This window comes from Seriola aureovittata, chromosome 23, assembly GCF_021018895.1.
Source record: "Seriola aureovittata isolate HTS-2021-v1 ecotype China chromosome 23, ASM2101889v1, whole genome shotgun sequence".
In the NCBI taxonomy this organism is placed as follows: Eukaryota; Metazoa; Chordata; class Actinopteri; order Carangiformes; family Carangidae; genus Seriola; species Seriola aureovittata.
The window spans coordinates 12,790,774-12,807,281 of NC_079386.1; the positions used below are offsets into that span (position 1 = coordinate 12,790,774).

At 37.3% G+C, this 16,508-nt stretch overlaps 2 protein-coding genes across 2 annotated transcripts; one reads left to right on the plus strand and one right to left on the minus strand.

Moving 5' to 3' along the window:
• Positions 1 to 167: 167 nt before the first annotated feature.
• Positions 168 to 5,571, minus strand: LOC130164882 (ubiquitin carboxyl-terminal hydrolase 47-like). Its single transcript, XM_056369875.1, has 11 exons — positions 5,523 to 5,571; positions 3,913 to 3,983; positions 3,703 to 3,828; positions 3,515 to 3,610; positions 3,245 to 3,373; positions 2,812 to 2,940; positions 2,666 to 2,703; positions 2,547 to 2,578; positions 2,245 to 2,451; positions 1,675 to 1,881; positions 168 to 690 (listed from the first exon to the last, which is right to left on the minus strand). Exons 1-11 carry the CDS (start codon positions 5,569 to 5,571, stop codon positions 404 to 406), a joined length of 1,371 nt encoding a protein of 456 aa, XP_056225850.1. The 3' UTR covers positions 168 to 403.
• Positions 5,572 to 9,866: 4,295 nt separating this feature from the next.
• On the plus strand, positions 9,867 to 13,336 carry LOC130164883 (uncharacterized). The gene is made up of 7 exons (XM_056369876.1): positions 9,867 to 10,045; positions 10,125 to 10,234; positions 10,353 to 10,453; positions 11,623 to 11,713; positions 11,808 to 11,908; positions 12,694 to 12,849; positions 12,962 to 13,336. The coding sequence occupies exons 1-7, from the start codon at positions 9,867 to 9,869 to the stop codon at positions 13,334 to 13,336; spliced, it is 1,113 nt and encodes a 370-aa protein (XP_056225851.1).
• Positions 13,337 to 16,508: the final 3,172 nt, after the last annotated feature.

Below are 16,508 nucleotides of genomic sequence, written 5' to 3' on the forward strand. Positions count from 1 at the left end.
ATAATTCAGATTCATCCAAACATGGCTGATATGTATCAGTATCTATAAAATGAGAGACTGTCCATTAAAATGAAATAAAAAATAAAACCCCAATGCCCCCAGTTTTGAGGTGTATAATTTATGACTTTTAATAGTGATGTGATCTTTTTATTCAACATTTAATACTGAACAATCATATAAACATTTACAAGCACTTTATCTTATCACATGATAGTTAATCACATAGTTTTCATCTTGTTTAATGGAAGGAAGACAAAATCTAACAGGATGAAGAAAAATCATAATATAATCATATTCTTGATTACTCTGACATCAAGTTGTTGAGCGGATTAGTGCTTCTGTGTAAGAATAAGTACTAAATGAGAGCCCCACCCACCACCTCCTCCCTCTTGTATTGAGTCTGTTAGAATTTTTTAAGAGCTGTTATCAAAAAAAGTGTCACAAAATAATGATAATGATAATAATAAAAACAGCCAGAAACAATGACAAAACATATGATGTCAGCTTGTGAAATTGATCCTTGATGTACTATGGTCAGCTCACAGAGAATTCTGGCCAGGAAAAGTAAGCCACAAAGATTTCTTTTTTCTTTATTATCAGTGTCCACTTCTCCTACTTGTCTTCTGTGTTCCACCTCGTCTCTTTCCAGTTCTTCACCCTCTTGTTCTTCAGCTTCATCTGAACGATTTTCTAAATTGGTCACAATGGATACATAAGTCATAAATGAACAAAATATTCATTTGGCCTTATATTCATATTTTCCCCTCAATTATCACATCACAGAGAATAGAGTAATTAATTTGATTGCTCCATATATTCTGTCCTTTGTGCAGCAGATTGTCCAGCAAAACTAATGCTTTTCCAAGAATGAGAAAACATAAAACCTTTGGTTGAATAACATAAGGCAGTAGAAAGTAAAATGGATAGTTGTTAAAAAGCCCCCTAATGCTCATAATAAGATTAAATGAGATCCATTTTAAGCAAAGCCAAACTCAGAACCTAAACTATCATCGTACCTATTTTCCTAGTTGATAATTTAGGCCATCATTAGCTTTTTATTAATGACTTATGTTTTGTATCCACCAGGTGGTCAATAACCGTCTCCTCCAAATGACCTGCTTTATTACATCTTTTTAATCTGACTCCATATGCAGGTTGGATTATGGCATCTTTACTCCAGGATTTGAAGAAGAATCATATTTAATTTTACTCAAGTCTTCCAACTTGTCATTTGTGTCTGTTTGTGCGACGCTTAACTGTGTACTGTTCTTACTTATGCACAGATTTTCCTGTGTCTCTTCATATTGACTTCTTTTTGGTTCCACAGTTTACACCAGTTTTCACATTTATGTCATGACTTGTTTCTTCTACTGTTTTGTCCTCCTCAATACTTTCTGCATTTCCCTCCTCTCCTCCAGCTTGAAGACGTTGATCTCCTACTGTTTTGTCTTTCTTTGTACTTTCTGCATTACCCTCCTCTCCTCTGGCTTTAACAACTGTTTCTCCTACTGTTTTGTCCTCTGCACTTTCTGCATTACCCTGTTCTCGTCCAACCTGAAGACCTGTTTCTTCTCCTGTTTTGTCCTCCTCTTCACTCTCTACATTACCCTCCTCTCCAGCCTGAAGACCTGTTTTTCCTACTGTTATGTTTGTCTTTATATATTTCTTTATTACCGTCCACTTCTGCAGCCTGAAGGTTTGTTTCTTCTTCTGATGTGTCCGTCTTTACATTTCCTGCATCATCGGTAGTCAAGTCCATTCTCATCTGTCCGTCATCCTTTTCTCTCTGTCCAATATCTCTGTTTCCTTTGTCACCAGTAGTTTCATCCGGGTGTTCTTTCTCCTCGTTTGTCCGATTTTCTAAAACAGTCTCAACAGGCACTGTGGATTTGAAGTGGAATATATTCAGCAATAATGTTTACCAATATCGATATCAGCAAGGCAAAATATTTTCAATTTCATTACAAACTTCCTGGAACAAGTTATAAATGTCAACATACAAGCAAGTAGTGTCCCTTTTGAAGAAGATACTTTAACTTTCCTAGGATTTCAAATATGGTTTGGCGGTTTTGTTTAATAGCGATGTAAGTGCGTGGCTCTGGAGAAAGTAATTTAGGTAACTCAGTCAACCACTTTGGTCCAAAAATATCTCAACACCATTTCACAGACTACAATGATGTTTTGTACAGACATCATGATCCATACAAGATGAATCTAACTGATTTTGTTCAATAGCCTCCTTACATTTTCTTTCCATCTGTTGCTTGGTGTCGTCACTATGGGTCATCTTTCTCTTCTTTTTATCATCAGTGTCCCTTTCTTCTACTTTTCCTATGTATTCCACATCGTCTCGCCGCAGTTCATCCAGATTACTGTTTTCACTTTGTTTTTGCAGGATATTGTCTGTCAGAGCTTCTGAATTGGTTTCACTGGGCCCATGAGACTCCACGGCTTTGAAGTGAAGAAAAAATATTGTATTTGGCAATGATCTGCTAATATCACACCCATAGCTCTTATCATTTCTTTGTGTATTTTAGAAATCCTACCTCTGTATGTGAGAAGATATACAGTCGCTGATCTGATAAACAGTAAGAATTTTGTTATTTTGTTACAAAAAAGATAGAATATATCTCAAATTTTACTAAATATATTTGACTAAACATACGTGTAAGGCCTGTGGTTTGCAAATGGTTGCTCTTTAACCTGCACCGTTCAGCAAAAACAAGAGGAAAATTTCACCAAATTTAAATTTAATGTTTGTTTGTTTTTTTGTTTACATTTTTGGTTGCATGCTGCTAAATTCATTCTCACCTTTTGGACATGAGAGTCATTAAACTCAAACCAGTTTTCATCCTCACTGGACAGGATGGTAGCTGTGTAATGTCCACCACTCAGACTGCCCATGTGATTCACCATCCCATACAGTTTGTACTCCTTGTTCTGCAACAAAGAATCAGGTATATAAAAAGATCTTAAAAGCAACCATTTTCAGGTCTGTGTATATATTCGTGTGTGTGTTTACAAATATAAGTAAATTGATTTATTTACAGAGGTTCATGTCATCAGATGCAGCTAGTGATGCCTTGTTCAACAAGCAAACCATTTTTGACTGTTGTGCTCATTATATTATTTTATCTATATATTTGTGGTTTTCTGTGGAACATTTTGGTGTGGTAGATTGGTGTAGCAAATTAATAGTTCACCATTAATATTTATGAGTTAAGTTACTTCTCCTTGCCCTTGCCTTTACTTGTAACGTGTGTGGCACTTCCACACAGCGGGTTGATTTGACATCTGACATGGTGTTGTAGTCAAAGTCAAATCTCTTGAGGAGTAGAGTCAAAATCTGAGGGCATTGTTCCATCTCACATCCCTAAGTAACACAAGAGAGATTATTAGAGAGTATAACTAACATTCAGTATTGCAAACAAATATAAAAAGTTCATTAGTTTCAAGTATAAAATGTGACCGGTCTAGCCTATAGTTATCTTTTGAACTTTATTCCAGTGCTCACGCTTGTTGCATCTGTTTTCTTTTTACATTCGTTGCAGTACACCATGTTGTCTCCACTATATGATTTTGACTGGAAAATGTTGTTGAAGCCTTCTTCCTGTGAAAACACAGATTTAATAAATTGGATTATTAAAGTCATGTCATCATGATAACACCAAACTAGACCTCTTGACTTTGGCTGCTGCTTACCACATGGTAGGTTGTATCATTAGTATCTTTTAGTGACAGCGGAAGAGTCCAGAATGGATTTGTCTCTTCGTTGATGATGTGACCTTCAGTGCACTTTGTTGTGTTTGTCAACTTCGCTTGGAAAACCTTAGAAAAACAGAAAAAGGCTATCACCACACATCATTCTGTTTTATTTCCCCTGTACATATTGTAGATTATATTCGCGCTCACCTCAGAGACTTGTGGGCTGACCTTATGCAAAATCAGCTCCAAGCATTCAGCTGCATCACCTTGTTCAGAAACTGCAAAAGGATATATTAAACAGAATATAATATATTGATTTAGTTGAAATGTCTTAATTTAACACAGATATGTAACTTTGCTATTCATTGCTCATTGGTTTTTACCTGTATGCCTCTTACCATTTGTAATCCCAAGCCTTGATGTGATAGCTTCTGTTCCACATGTTTTTTTCTTCAGATCTGTAAAAACATTTCTCAGCTCCAAATCTGTCTGGCAACTTTGATCCAATCTGAAAGGGGGGAGTTTATTTATTCATATATATTACATTATATTTCATTTAAATTAAAATTGCTCTTTAAGCAGCATTATTTCAAACCTGTCGTGGATCTCAGGTGTCATGAAGAGAACTTGCAGGACACTGTTGAGGTAACATGTGGCTCCTTGATTCCTCAGGCCGTAATGACATCTCTGTGATTTAGTATCTTAAGAAAGAAAATCAGTGTCATTACACCGTCTCCATTTATTTAGTGGACTGAATAAAAAAACTCTTGAAATGAACCATGACATAATTATGTGGCTCATCAGTGCACTTTCTTAAAGACATATTGATTCTCTCCACATTATTTATTTCATATTGAGACATTACTGCTGCAAAATATAAAGAAGTCCTAACCATGTTCTTACTTTATTCTTTATTAGTTTATATTCTTAGGTCTTCATAAAAGGTAAAATATTACATTTTTATCAAATTTGATCTCCAAATACATTATGAAGCAAAATACAGGCCAATTATATTTATATTAGGGTTATACCATCAACCAATCCCTTTTATTCAGGTTTGCAACCAGACCAGTTACATCTCAGAGAGAAGAATTAATACTTATGTGAGTCCTCCACATGTCTTGTATATTGTGCAGCAGATGTGGTACCTGATGTTCAACAAGAATAAATTATTATCACAACTGAACTGGTCCCTTATTGCACAAAACCAACATCAGAATAAATCAAAATTTTAGAATTATCTATTAGACAGTAATGATTTCTCTTTAGCTGTTTTTACATTTGAGCACAGAATAAAATTTAAAGGAGCATTATCTTCCTTCATTTCATTCAATTCTTCTAACTTGTTGATTCTGGTTTTTATGTCATAATAGGGTGATTACTGTTTCTGTTTCCACATGTTCCTGTTGCTCTATATATATATATTTCACTCAGGGTTGCAAAGTAAATAATTCCATCCACATAACTTGGTACGTTCTGTGGGTTTGAAGTGGAGGAGATATTCTTTCATTTATTTAGCAAGATTTGTTGATATTAAATTGATAACTTACTTTTTACATTTTAGAGTGGTGAGCATTACTTACCAAATACTTTCATGAGACTTGCAGAACATCCGTTCTTTCTTGCATCAGAATTCTCCAGCCTAAACCAAAAATTCATTGTCAAATATTTGGAATGAAATACAGAAAGTGAACGTTAAAAGTGATAAATAATGAAGTCTTACGAACCTTGAATTATTTTGTGGAAGTGTTTAACATTATGGTCCTTTATTGAACAAGAATAAATTTGAACCAAATGTATCTAAAATGACTTTATACTGGTGTAGTCTTTGTATACCTCGAAGGAGTGCAGGTTGTTGTGCCTCATGTTCAATAGCATAATATTTTCCAGAAAATAGCCTTTACAATGCGAGACCTAAATTTTCATAGTCAGAGCTCATAGACTGTTGAACAGCCTCCCTAAAGAGATCATTTGCTATACATAAAGCATTATTTCAAACCTGTTATGGATCTCAGGCATCATGGAGAGAACTTGCAGGATACTGTTGAGATAAAGTGGCTCCTTGACTCTCAAGGCCGTAATGAGGTTTCTGTCAGTCAGTAATTAAAAGAAAGAGAAACACATTGACATTACGCCAATTACAATAACTGATAAGCCTATATTAATTGAGATCAATATGCAAATGAATAAGCAAAACTATAATATATAATAATATACACGGAAATAACTTTATAAGTCTGATTTTCTTAAACATTCATCCACCCATTTACCATCCATTGTCTAAACACCTCCCGGGGCCAGAGCCTGTCCCAGCATGCATTGGCTGCAATAAATGTGGTACATTCTGAACATTCGTATGAAAGAAACTCCACTCTAATTGTTGTTTTCACTGCTAGATCAGTGATCCTAAGGTCATGGGCTGTGACACTGAAATGATACAATGCAAACACTGCAATTGGCAGCCACACCTAAGGTCTCGTGGCATGTAATCTAGCCAGAGAGATGGCGCCATCCGTCCATATACTGACTCTTCAGCTCTGCTAGATGTACAGGGACGTGGCAACACAGGGAACATTTAGTCGTTGACAATATATTTCTGCATCACTAACACTAAGAAGTGTTTGCATGTTTTATTGCTTGAATTTTACTGCTTTGCTGGTCTGGCTCTTTTTTTAATCTAATCTCTCGAGTTTATCTGATAAAAAACAATGAAGTGTCATTTAATCACTGTAAATCTCCCTATTGACAGTGTATTTTTATTGAATGCTATATGCATACTACAGACTAGATCCGATTATAAATCAGTGTTGTTGGTGTAGCTCTACCGTTATCGTATACACTACTGTCTGCCAGAGGATCACGCACGGTAAACAATTTAAATATTTAAATGCCCCAGTCCAGTAAAAACCTGATAAGGATTATGTGTGTTCATTTCCCAAAAGCACTGCAAGTAGGTTTGTATCGCCACAAATTTAAAAGTCTCAATATTTTAGGATAATTAGCCACTCTGTGCCGTGGAAAAAGCAAAGAGGAAGAATGAGAGACTCAGCAAGGTATGACAACTGCGTTTAAAGATTTCTGTTTTGTCGCTGCACCCCAGCAGTCATTTCTGCGACCACTGCTGAAGCAGCCTAATGGGGAAGACGGTTCACATCAATCTGAAAATAAGAACTACACAAAGAATCGTAACAAAATGCTTCTTAAGAATTACATTGCATGATATATTATAGAGAAGAAAATTTTAGTTGAAAACCCCTGATCAGAGAAATAAAATCTGGTGATACTTACGCGATGGTTGGTCATCACACAATAAGATCAGTGAGGTTAAGTGATGGATTGGTTTCACTCTCAAACTTTTGTTGACAAGCAGTCTACGTCACGTTATGAGCCTACCCGGGTAAATGACAGGGAATATGAAAGTAGCACAATTATATGTTTAGGAACCTGCAAGAAAGTGTCGAAATTTAAATAAAATAAACTAAACTAAATAAAACGTAATTGGATATCAATAATAGAATCATTAACATCGGCTATAAAATGATTTCCGTTTTTTATAAGGCCCGAGGGTTTGTCCACATTGCAACTAAATCTTCTTCTCTCACAAACTTTCTAATGTTATTCAATAAATTCTGTATATTGAGGCCTTTTCTCTATAATAAGGTACAGAAAGCAAAACTGAAGTAAATACCAACTCACCCACCCAACCCACAACACAATGAACACAGTAGACCTACATGGTCATAAAAATAATTCCACCCCGTGACAGAATGCAGTCTAACTACATTTATGTCAGTGCCTTTTCCCATCAGCTCAGGTCTTTCTGCATCATATGACACTATGCAAACTATGAAAAAAGAATTTACAAATATTGAAATATTTGCCAATCAACTCCAAAAGGGAAAGTTTATGTAAGATATATTGCATACCCTGATTTAGATTTTAGCCATTTTGGCTAAAATCAAATGAAATCTCACCTAAAATTCCAGCACTTATCTCATCAGCTGTGAGTTTGCAAAAAAAAATTATTTTAGTTGCCTCTCCCAGATCTTTGTCTTTGTCCATTGTCACCCAATATGAACATAATTTATTTTTCACATAGCTCACACATGATTCAACATCAACATTTGACTCAACATAGATCTTTTCGGGTTGGTTAACCCATTTGTTCCTGATATACAAGGTCATGTAATTAAATAATGATTAAGCAGCAACAGCAGGTACTTCAAGTCCAATTAATGCCCTCCTCTCCCTTTCCATTAGTGGATCAAGAGCAGAGTTCTTGCTGGAGACGGCCCATTAAAACATGAATATTATTCATAGTAAAAAATAGTAAAAGTAAATTAGCCACAGCTTGTCCAATTGATATGTTTGTTAATGTCAGGCATGATTTTATTTTGAAAATCCTGTCAGCAGCAGCCTGAGCAACTCAGACACAGACAGGTGAGCGGCAGACTCTCAGGTGAGCTCTGATATCATAGACTTTGCCATAAGTTCAAGAGCCGATTGAAAAATGATACACATCTTTTGATATGATTTAAAGATGGGTTTGAGAATTGTTGTGGTTCTGTCACTAAATTCTTTTGTTGTGTTGCCAAAATCAACAAAATTAGGGAGCAGAGCTACAGAAACTCAGAACTGAACATGGATAACAGCAGATAGTTGGTTCAAACAGAGTAGTACACCACCTACAGGTTTTTATACGTTTATTTTCTTATCTTTATGTGAGAATGTACATACATATGTGCATATGAATGAGAAAAGAGACAGACAAGTAAGCATATGATTTTGACCATCCCACCAAACATAACACCAAACCTATAGGAAACCCATGCCTCATTAATTACTCTGAATTATTCTTACTGGGAAAACATAATTTAGTCCTTGTTTTGAAGCAAAAATATCAGGTACTCACAACAATGCTGCTTATCTTGTCAGGTGACTACTTTACATTTAGTAATGACAAATCACTCATTGAAGTGATTGTACAACACAGTTGGGTCCTGCAGTCTGATAAGCTGTTTCTTATAATTACAAAAGGACATAATAATGTATTATTGGTCTAATTGTAGTTTAGTGTGCAGTGTAGTTTAGAGTCTGTTGGTTTGTTCTTCGGAGTCTTGTCCACATCCGTCACCTCCTGGGAGCATCAGCACTGTATGAATGGTGGACATGTGCCTGATCCCATAGGACAACAGCAGGTCTGATTCCTCCAGCTTCTTGATTCCAAAGATCATCCGGAATTCACCAGCTAAAAAGAAGTAAAGAATCAGGGTTTGCTCGCTATGGGGCTAACAGAGAAAGTTTTTTGTTTGTCTTGTGTCTTCAAGGACTTTTGCCTCATGAATAGATGCATAGGCACGAACTTCTCGTTGTTTTATTTTTTTTATTATTACAATTATTTGTAACTCTAAGTCCTTTATCCATCACATACTGTAACCTATCGACGAATTCCTCACAGCGTTCAATCGAAAGCTTTCTGTGTTTTTTGATATGTTATTAGGCAAATTATTTATGAGAATAACATTCCAGAGTATTTCAATTCCCGTTTTTTGATTTGTTTAATTATTTAGGTCATTTTTTCTTATTTATTGTGTTTGTAGGTTTAATGTCGTCCTTATTTAGTCTTTAATAGGCTAACAGCTGATGAAGTGATAAAAACATTTTTATTCAATATCACTTAATTTTAATGATAGAAAAATGGTCTAAATGATCTACCATTGGATTAGAAACTGTCGCTTCTGTAGCTAATTACATTATCATCACATGTAAATACGTAATTCTACACAATAAAGAGGAAAGAAGTTAAACATACTTATATGTAGTTCTTCAACAATCTTCTTTTTCAGGTACCCTACTTCGATCTTCCCCAGCTGCTCTTGAGTGCTGCACAGATCGATGATCTTCTCCTCTCCTCTGGGTCCATTTACTTTCAGCTGGACTGTCATTTTGCCACTGAGACTGAGACTGCACAGTGAGACTCAGAGGACTGTGTGGGGTGTGTGAAACCAAAACTTTGATCCAAAGTGTTTATGATTTGTGATTTGAAAAACAAAATGCGTCATCTAGGCCAAAGGAAAATCACGTGACTTGAACAGTAAATAAAACCAATGATCATTGCAGCTCAGTTTTTTCGTCGGAGAGCGTGAAGGCACCGGGTCGAGATGGGCTCCTGGCAAAGTACGAGTGATACTGGAGATCTGAACAGCGGTTTGTCAGCTGCACAGGGACAGAGTTGTTCTCAACAACCAAGCGGAACAAATTTGACAACTTTTGACAATTCTGAAGAGTTGAACTATGATTTGACAGTTGAAGAATTGAGAAACCTTTTGGAAACTACAAGGTATGCTTCTGAACTACTGGCAGAACATGCAGAATCGTATACAGGTATATTTGATAACTCATTGAGAATGCTTTTTCAGAATTGAACGCAGATGTCATGCTATTCTACAAAGGACTATACATATAGAGGAGTGTTATGACCCTGCAGACACCACACTTGAATTTTTCGATGCAGATGATGAAATTAATTGTAAGTATCCGAAGAGACCAACTAGTTTCAAATTTACCAAATGATTTTGTGCACTATTGTATTATTACAGCTATAGCTAATAACCAGTAACACTTTTTTGTGGTTTTGTGTCTCATAGTTGAGTGCACTGACTACAAGTCCCTCAGAGCACGGATGTCCTGTGGACACACTGTCACTCCCATGTCTCCCACCAACTGGTTTCGCAGGTTATTGGACAAGGTAGTGTATTAGTGGATTTTTATGATCACCTCCATGACAAAATTCAAATAGCTAAAACAGTCTTCACTCAAGTTCAACTTGCTCGCTCCAGATCTTTCAACTGTATCACATGGTTTTCATTAGCCTAACAGATTGATATGTTGCCATGCAACTGTCAAAAATCTAAGTAAGCACTCTCACCACAGCTGCCTGAACACCTTGAGCTTCATTTTGGTGCACTCTCAATTCTTCATGACATCTAGCTCTTGTTTCTATTGAGTCTGAATGCACCTGTCATATGTTATCAGCAAAGGTCAGTGTCTCATTTGGTCGAAAGCTCTGGAACTGCCATTTCTGTCAGTTCAACAATTAGTGTGTTTACCTAGTGTCAGGCAAATATCTGAAATAGCCAACTATAATATCTGTATGTGCATGTTGCAGAATAGACTGACAATGAGCTTTTTGATTGTTATTGTTGGAGCACATTGTATCTCCTGAATCCTCCCGAGTCACACTTACATTTATATGTACTAACATGGAATTTATATAATGTCTAATTTATGGACACTATGACTATACTGAGCATTCATTTGCCCACATCACACAGATCGATGATCTCCTCTCCTCTGGGTCCACTTATTTTCAGCTGGATTGCCCTTTTGCCAGTGAGACTGTACAGTGAGACTCAGAGGATTGTGTGGGGTGTGTTGTTCAGGTGCAAATGATCCAACTGAAACCAAAACTTTAATCAAAGGTGTTTATGATTTGAGATTTTAAAAAACAAAATGGTCATCTAGGCCAAAAGAAAATCATGTGACTTGAAAGGTGAATGAAACCTGTGATCATTTGACCGTTGAAGCTCATTTGTTGTTGTTTTCATGGGAGAGCGTGAAGGCACCGAGTTGAGATAGGCTCCGAGGTGTTGTTCTCAACAGCCAAGCAGCAAAAAGTTGACAACTGAGCATAGTCAGAGTGATTCTGAATAACTGAACTATGATTCTGCACCTTAACAACTGAGCAACCATTTGGAAACTATTGAAATTTATGCTTCTGAACCACTGGTAGAACATGTAGAATCATATAGGTTTTGATAGCTCAGTGAGAATGCTTTTCAGTATTGAACAAAGAAGACATGGTATTCCACAAAGGAGAATATATTTGATAACCGAACCTTTTTCTTCTCTTGACAGGGAAGCAGCGGTGTGTCAACGGAAGAGGAGAAGTGTTATGACCCTGCAGACACCACACTTGAATTTGTCGATGGAGATGATGATATGGATTGTAAGTATCCAAAGAACCAACAATTAACTTAAAATTTACCAAGATGATAAAGCCAATAACCAGTAACACTTTTTTGTGGTTTTGTGTCTCATAGTTGAGTGCACTGACTACAAGTCCCTCAGAGCACGGATGTCCTGTGGACACACTGTCACTCCCATGTCTCTCACCAAATGGTGTCGCAGGTTATTGGACAAGGTAGTGTATTAGTGAATTTTTATGATCACCTCCATGACAAAATTCAAATAGCTAAAACAGTCTTCACTCAAGTTCAACTTGCTCGCTCCAGATCTTTCAACTGTATCACATGGTTTTCATTAGCCTAACAGATTGATATATGTTGCCATGCAACTGTCAAAAATCTAAGTAAGCACTCTCACCACAGCTGCCTGAACACCTTGAGCTTCATTTTGGTGCACTCTCAATTCTTCATGACATCTAGCTCTTGTTTCTATTGAGTCTGAATGCACCTGTCATATGTTATCAGCAAAGGTCAGTGTTTCATTTGGTCGAAAGCTCTGGAACAAGCAAAGGATCTTTGTCAACTGCCATTTCTGTCAGTTCAACAGTTAGTGTGTTTGCCTAGTGTCAGGCAAATATCTGAAATAGCCAACTATAATATCTGTATGTGCATGTTGCAGAATAGACAATGAGCTTTTTGGTTGTTATTGTTGGAGCACATTGTATCTCCTGAATCCTCCCGAGTCACACTTACATTTATATGCACTAACATGGAATTTATATAATGTCTAATTTATGGACACTATGACTATACTGAGCATTCACTGGCCCAACCTGTGCACATGAATTGACATATTTCTATAAAATTTATGTGAAATCCCATGTGTAGTATTTCTATACCATAAATTCTTTAAACTCTAAATCAGTATTGATTAGAGAGAACTGTAAAAAGCAAGTACTCAAAAAGTTGCTCTTTTTCAAAAATGAAACTAATGAATCTGGTTTTATTTTCAACCTCTTAGGGAAAGAGCAGATTTGTGTGTGGCCAAACTGACTGTGATGTTGAGTGGCCATATGAAGAGGTTCGTAAAATGGCTCTTCTAACCACTGAAGAAACTGAGTACTTTGAAAAAAAAATGTTTCAGAGAGTTGCCAAAGATTCCTTGGACGTCAAAACCGTAAGTGTCTTAATTAAATAATTTACTAACTTTGAATTTTGTTAATAATGTTGTTCACATATAAAGAAAAGTGAAATAAAATAAATCTATCTTTGTTTTTTTCAACCAACAGTGTCCTAGCTGTAAGTCATCTGTGGTGAGGACTGACCTCAATAATTTAAGGGTCCGCTGCACACTGTGCACAGCTGACAAAAACAAGACTTATGAATTCTGCTGGCAGTGTCTGAGGGAATGGGAACATCCATCTCCACATTCATTCCGCTGTGCATATGATGATTGCATCAGTAAGCCACTACAAATATTGAAAACCTGTCCAAACATCACCTTTGAGAATGTGAAGGATGTCACTGGCTGTCCGTCCATCCGTGCCTGTCCCACCTGTGGCTTGCTGATTGAGCATGACAAAACAAAATGTAAAAACATTATCTGTCCCCGGTGCGAGGTGGAGTTCTGTTTTGCATGCCTGAGGCTCACTGTAACTGTCTGAGAGACAGGTATTTCATTTCAGTGTTTATTTTATATGTATTTGAAATTTAAGTTTGAAATCATTATAATGTGTTAAAACTGTAATATAAGATTATCTTGAACGCAACCTTTTGGGGTTTCAAGTGGTCAGAGGTCACACCTGGGCATTGTGGGATATTTTTACAAAAAAGAAAAGAAAGAGAGGTCCTACATGTGCTGAAGGAGAGCCAAACGTGGCTACTGAGGACAATATTCTGCATGGTTGGAGAGGCGCACACGGTAGTGTACTTTTATTTAGTTTTTCATATTTGGTATTTATGTTTAAAAGTGACCTTTTGTATGTTCCTTTGATGTTTTCAGTTTAAGCAATTAACGGGTGTATTTGGTTGTTTTTGTATTTTTTTGTGTGTAGTTTTCACGGTGTCTGATGACAGAGATGCTTGAGAGAGAATAAAACATCATGAAGGACATCTGTATGATGCGTGGCCATATTTCTTGAACCGGTGCAGCTACAGTGAAAACGTAACGCCAGCAGGCCAAGAGTCCCGAGTGATGAGCGGTGCGCGTTGCGACGAGAGAGAGAAGCATCGCCTGCACCGCGTGTGACCGGAGGAGTGAAGAGATAAGTGGCGTGCTGAATCACGGGAGACACGTTCCTGTCACCGGGTGAAGAGTACCGCGATTCCGCTGTTAGACGGCAGCTCCAGCGTGGACCACAGCTCTGCGAATATCCCATACGGGCCACAGCGCGCAGTGACTGTTGTAAACTATTGCTGGCACAGAGGACACAGGGGAAAGCGGCTCTGCATACGGCGTCAGATGTGTGAGTGCAACTGTGCTTCTTGGTGGATTGCACAGTTTGAAAGAAATGACTGGGTAAAACCAAAATAATTTCTAGAGACAGTAATTCATTAATCTGTTTAAAAACAAACAAACTAACAAAAACATTGAACGTTAAAACACTGGTTTAATATTGAGAGACTGAATTATCTTTGTTACATCAGTCAATGTTGTTCCTGATTTATCGTTATGCCTAATGGTTGTTAATGTTAATGGTGTTTTTGATCTGAGAGTTTAAAAAGCTAATCAAATGGGTTTTGTTTGAGAAATAGGAACTGATTGCACTGCTAAAAACATAGTAATTAAGAATTCATTTGAACATAGCAGTGACTAGTGATATACAGTGTTATACAGTACAATGTCAGTTTATGAGGAAAAATCAGAAAGTGCTGAATTTAATGAACAAATAGAGTTCCTTCAAGAGGAACTAAAGGGTTTGAATGATCAGCTACTGTCACAAACTAATGAGGATGAACGGGAAAACTTAGAGTTACGCATAGGTGATATTCTTGCTAAATTAGAAATCCTAAAAGTAACAATGGCTGAGCCTATCCCCACAACATCCCAGACAGTAGAAACCAGAAAATCCTCACGGGAGAGAAAGTTAACTCCAAAAATGCAAGAGCTACAGCAACAAGAGCTTTCTCAAAAAGAGAAGAAATTCCTCAACCTGTATGAAAAATGGAAAGAGCAGGTTAAAACTGCACGTACTAATCTTAAAGAGGAGTGCCCGGATGAAAACTTGTGTAACATGATGGATGCTGTTGAATGTCTAGAAACACAAGTGAGAGACTCATATGAAAATGTAAGATCTCAGTTAGCCCCTTCCACTGAGATCAGAAGGAAAATGGACTCCTGCACAGCAGTAACTAGAGACTTGATGGAGCTCATGAAGGTGCGCATGAGTGAAGTGGGGCTGGAGGAATTTGATGCTAAAGTAGAAAATGCAAGGCTTCATTTGGTTCTTGACAAAGAATATGCCCAGTCAATATTTGGATCTTCAAGGACTAAGACTACTGTTCGTAGCCAACATTCCAACAGAACTGCAGACCAGCAAAGTATCACAGCAAAAAGAGCAGAGTGCGTTGCACAGTTGGCTGCAAAGAAAGCTGAAATGAACATGGAAGAAGCAATCGCTGCACAAAGACATGAACTTAAAAGACTAGAAAATCAGAGAGATCTTAATGTTATAGCTGCTAAGATTAAGGCATATTCTGAAGCCGACTCAGATGAGATTTGCAGCGAAAACAAATCAGTAGACAGTAAAGCAGCCAGGAGTCCTCCTGTACCCTTTAAAGAAATTAAAGAAGAACAAACATGTCAGAACAGCAACGAACAAGCAAACAATGCTAACAATGAGACATCCTTGATACAAGCCCTGCGTGACACAATGGTTCTTACCAGACTTCCAACACCTGAGCCCTCAGTCTTTTTTGGAGACCCGCTTAAGTTCATAGAATGGAAAACGAGCTTCAAAGCATTGATAGAATGTCGATGCACAAATCCAGCAGACAAGTTGTTTTACCTGCAGAGATACATCAGTGGTGAGGCACGATCTGTTGTGGAAGGAAGCTTCTACAGGAAAGATGAGGATGCTTACAATCAAGCATGGGAGGCACTAAATGCTCGTTATGGTCATTCCTTTGTAATTCAGCGTGCATTTAGAGACAAGTTAAACAATTGGCCAAAGATTAATTCAAGAGAGTCCCTTAAATTAAGACAATTCAGTGACTTTCTGAACACTTGCAGCAATGCCATGCCTCACGTCAAGGGACTCCAAGTGTTAAATGATTGTGAGGAGAACCAAAAAATGCTCCAGAAGCTTCCTGAGTGGTTAATCTCTCGCTGGAATCGTCATGTAACAAAACAGCTGAGAAAAACAGAGGAATACCCCAATTTCAAAGAGTTTGCTGAGTTTGTGGCAACAGAAGCCGATATTACATGCAATCCTGTGACTTCCCTTCAGGCATTGAAGTCTGTGGAGGAGAGGCCCTCAAGAGATGTTAAACGTCAAAGGGCTAGTGCATTCAGCACAAGTGTAAAAGCAGACGGATTAGATAAACCAGTGATTGTGATGAAAACTAGCAGTGATGTGGAGAGCAACTCAAAAGGTTCAAATGCAGTAAAGAAAGTGAACATGTCATCAGTATCTCCAAATTCTCTCTCATGTCTATGCTGTGAAGAAAGTCACTCCATTCACAAATGCCCAACGCTGTCCAGTAAACCTGTAGAGGAAAAACGGAGGTTTATTTTGGACAATAATTTATGCTTCGGTTGTCTCAGGAGAGGACACATTTCAAAAGACTGCAGGAATAAATCTACATGTGGCATATGTAAGAAATCACATCCAACAC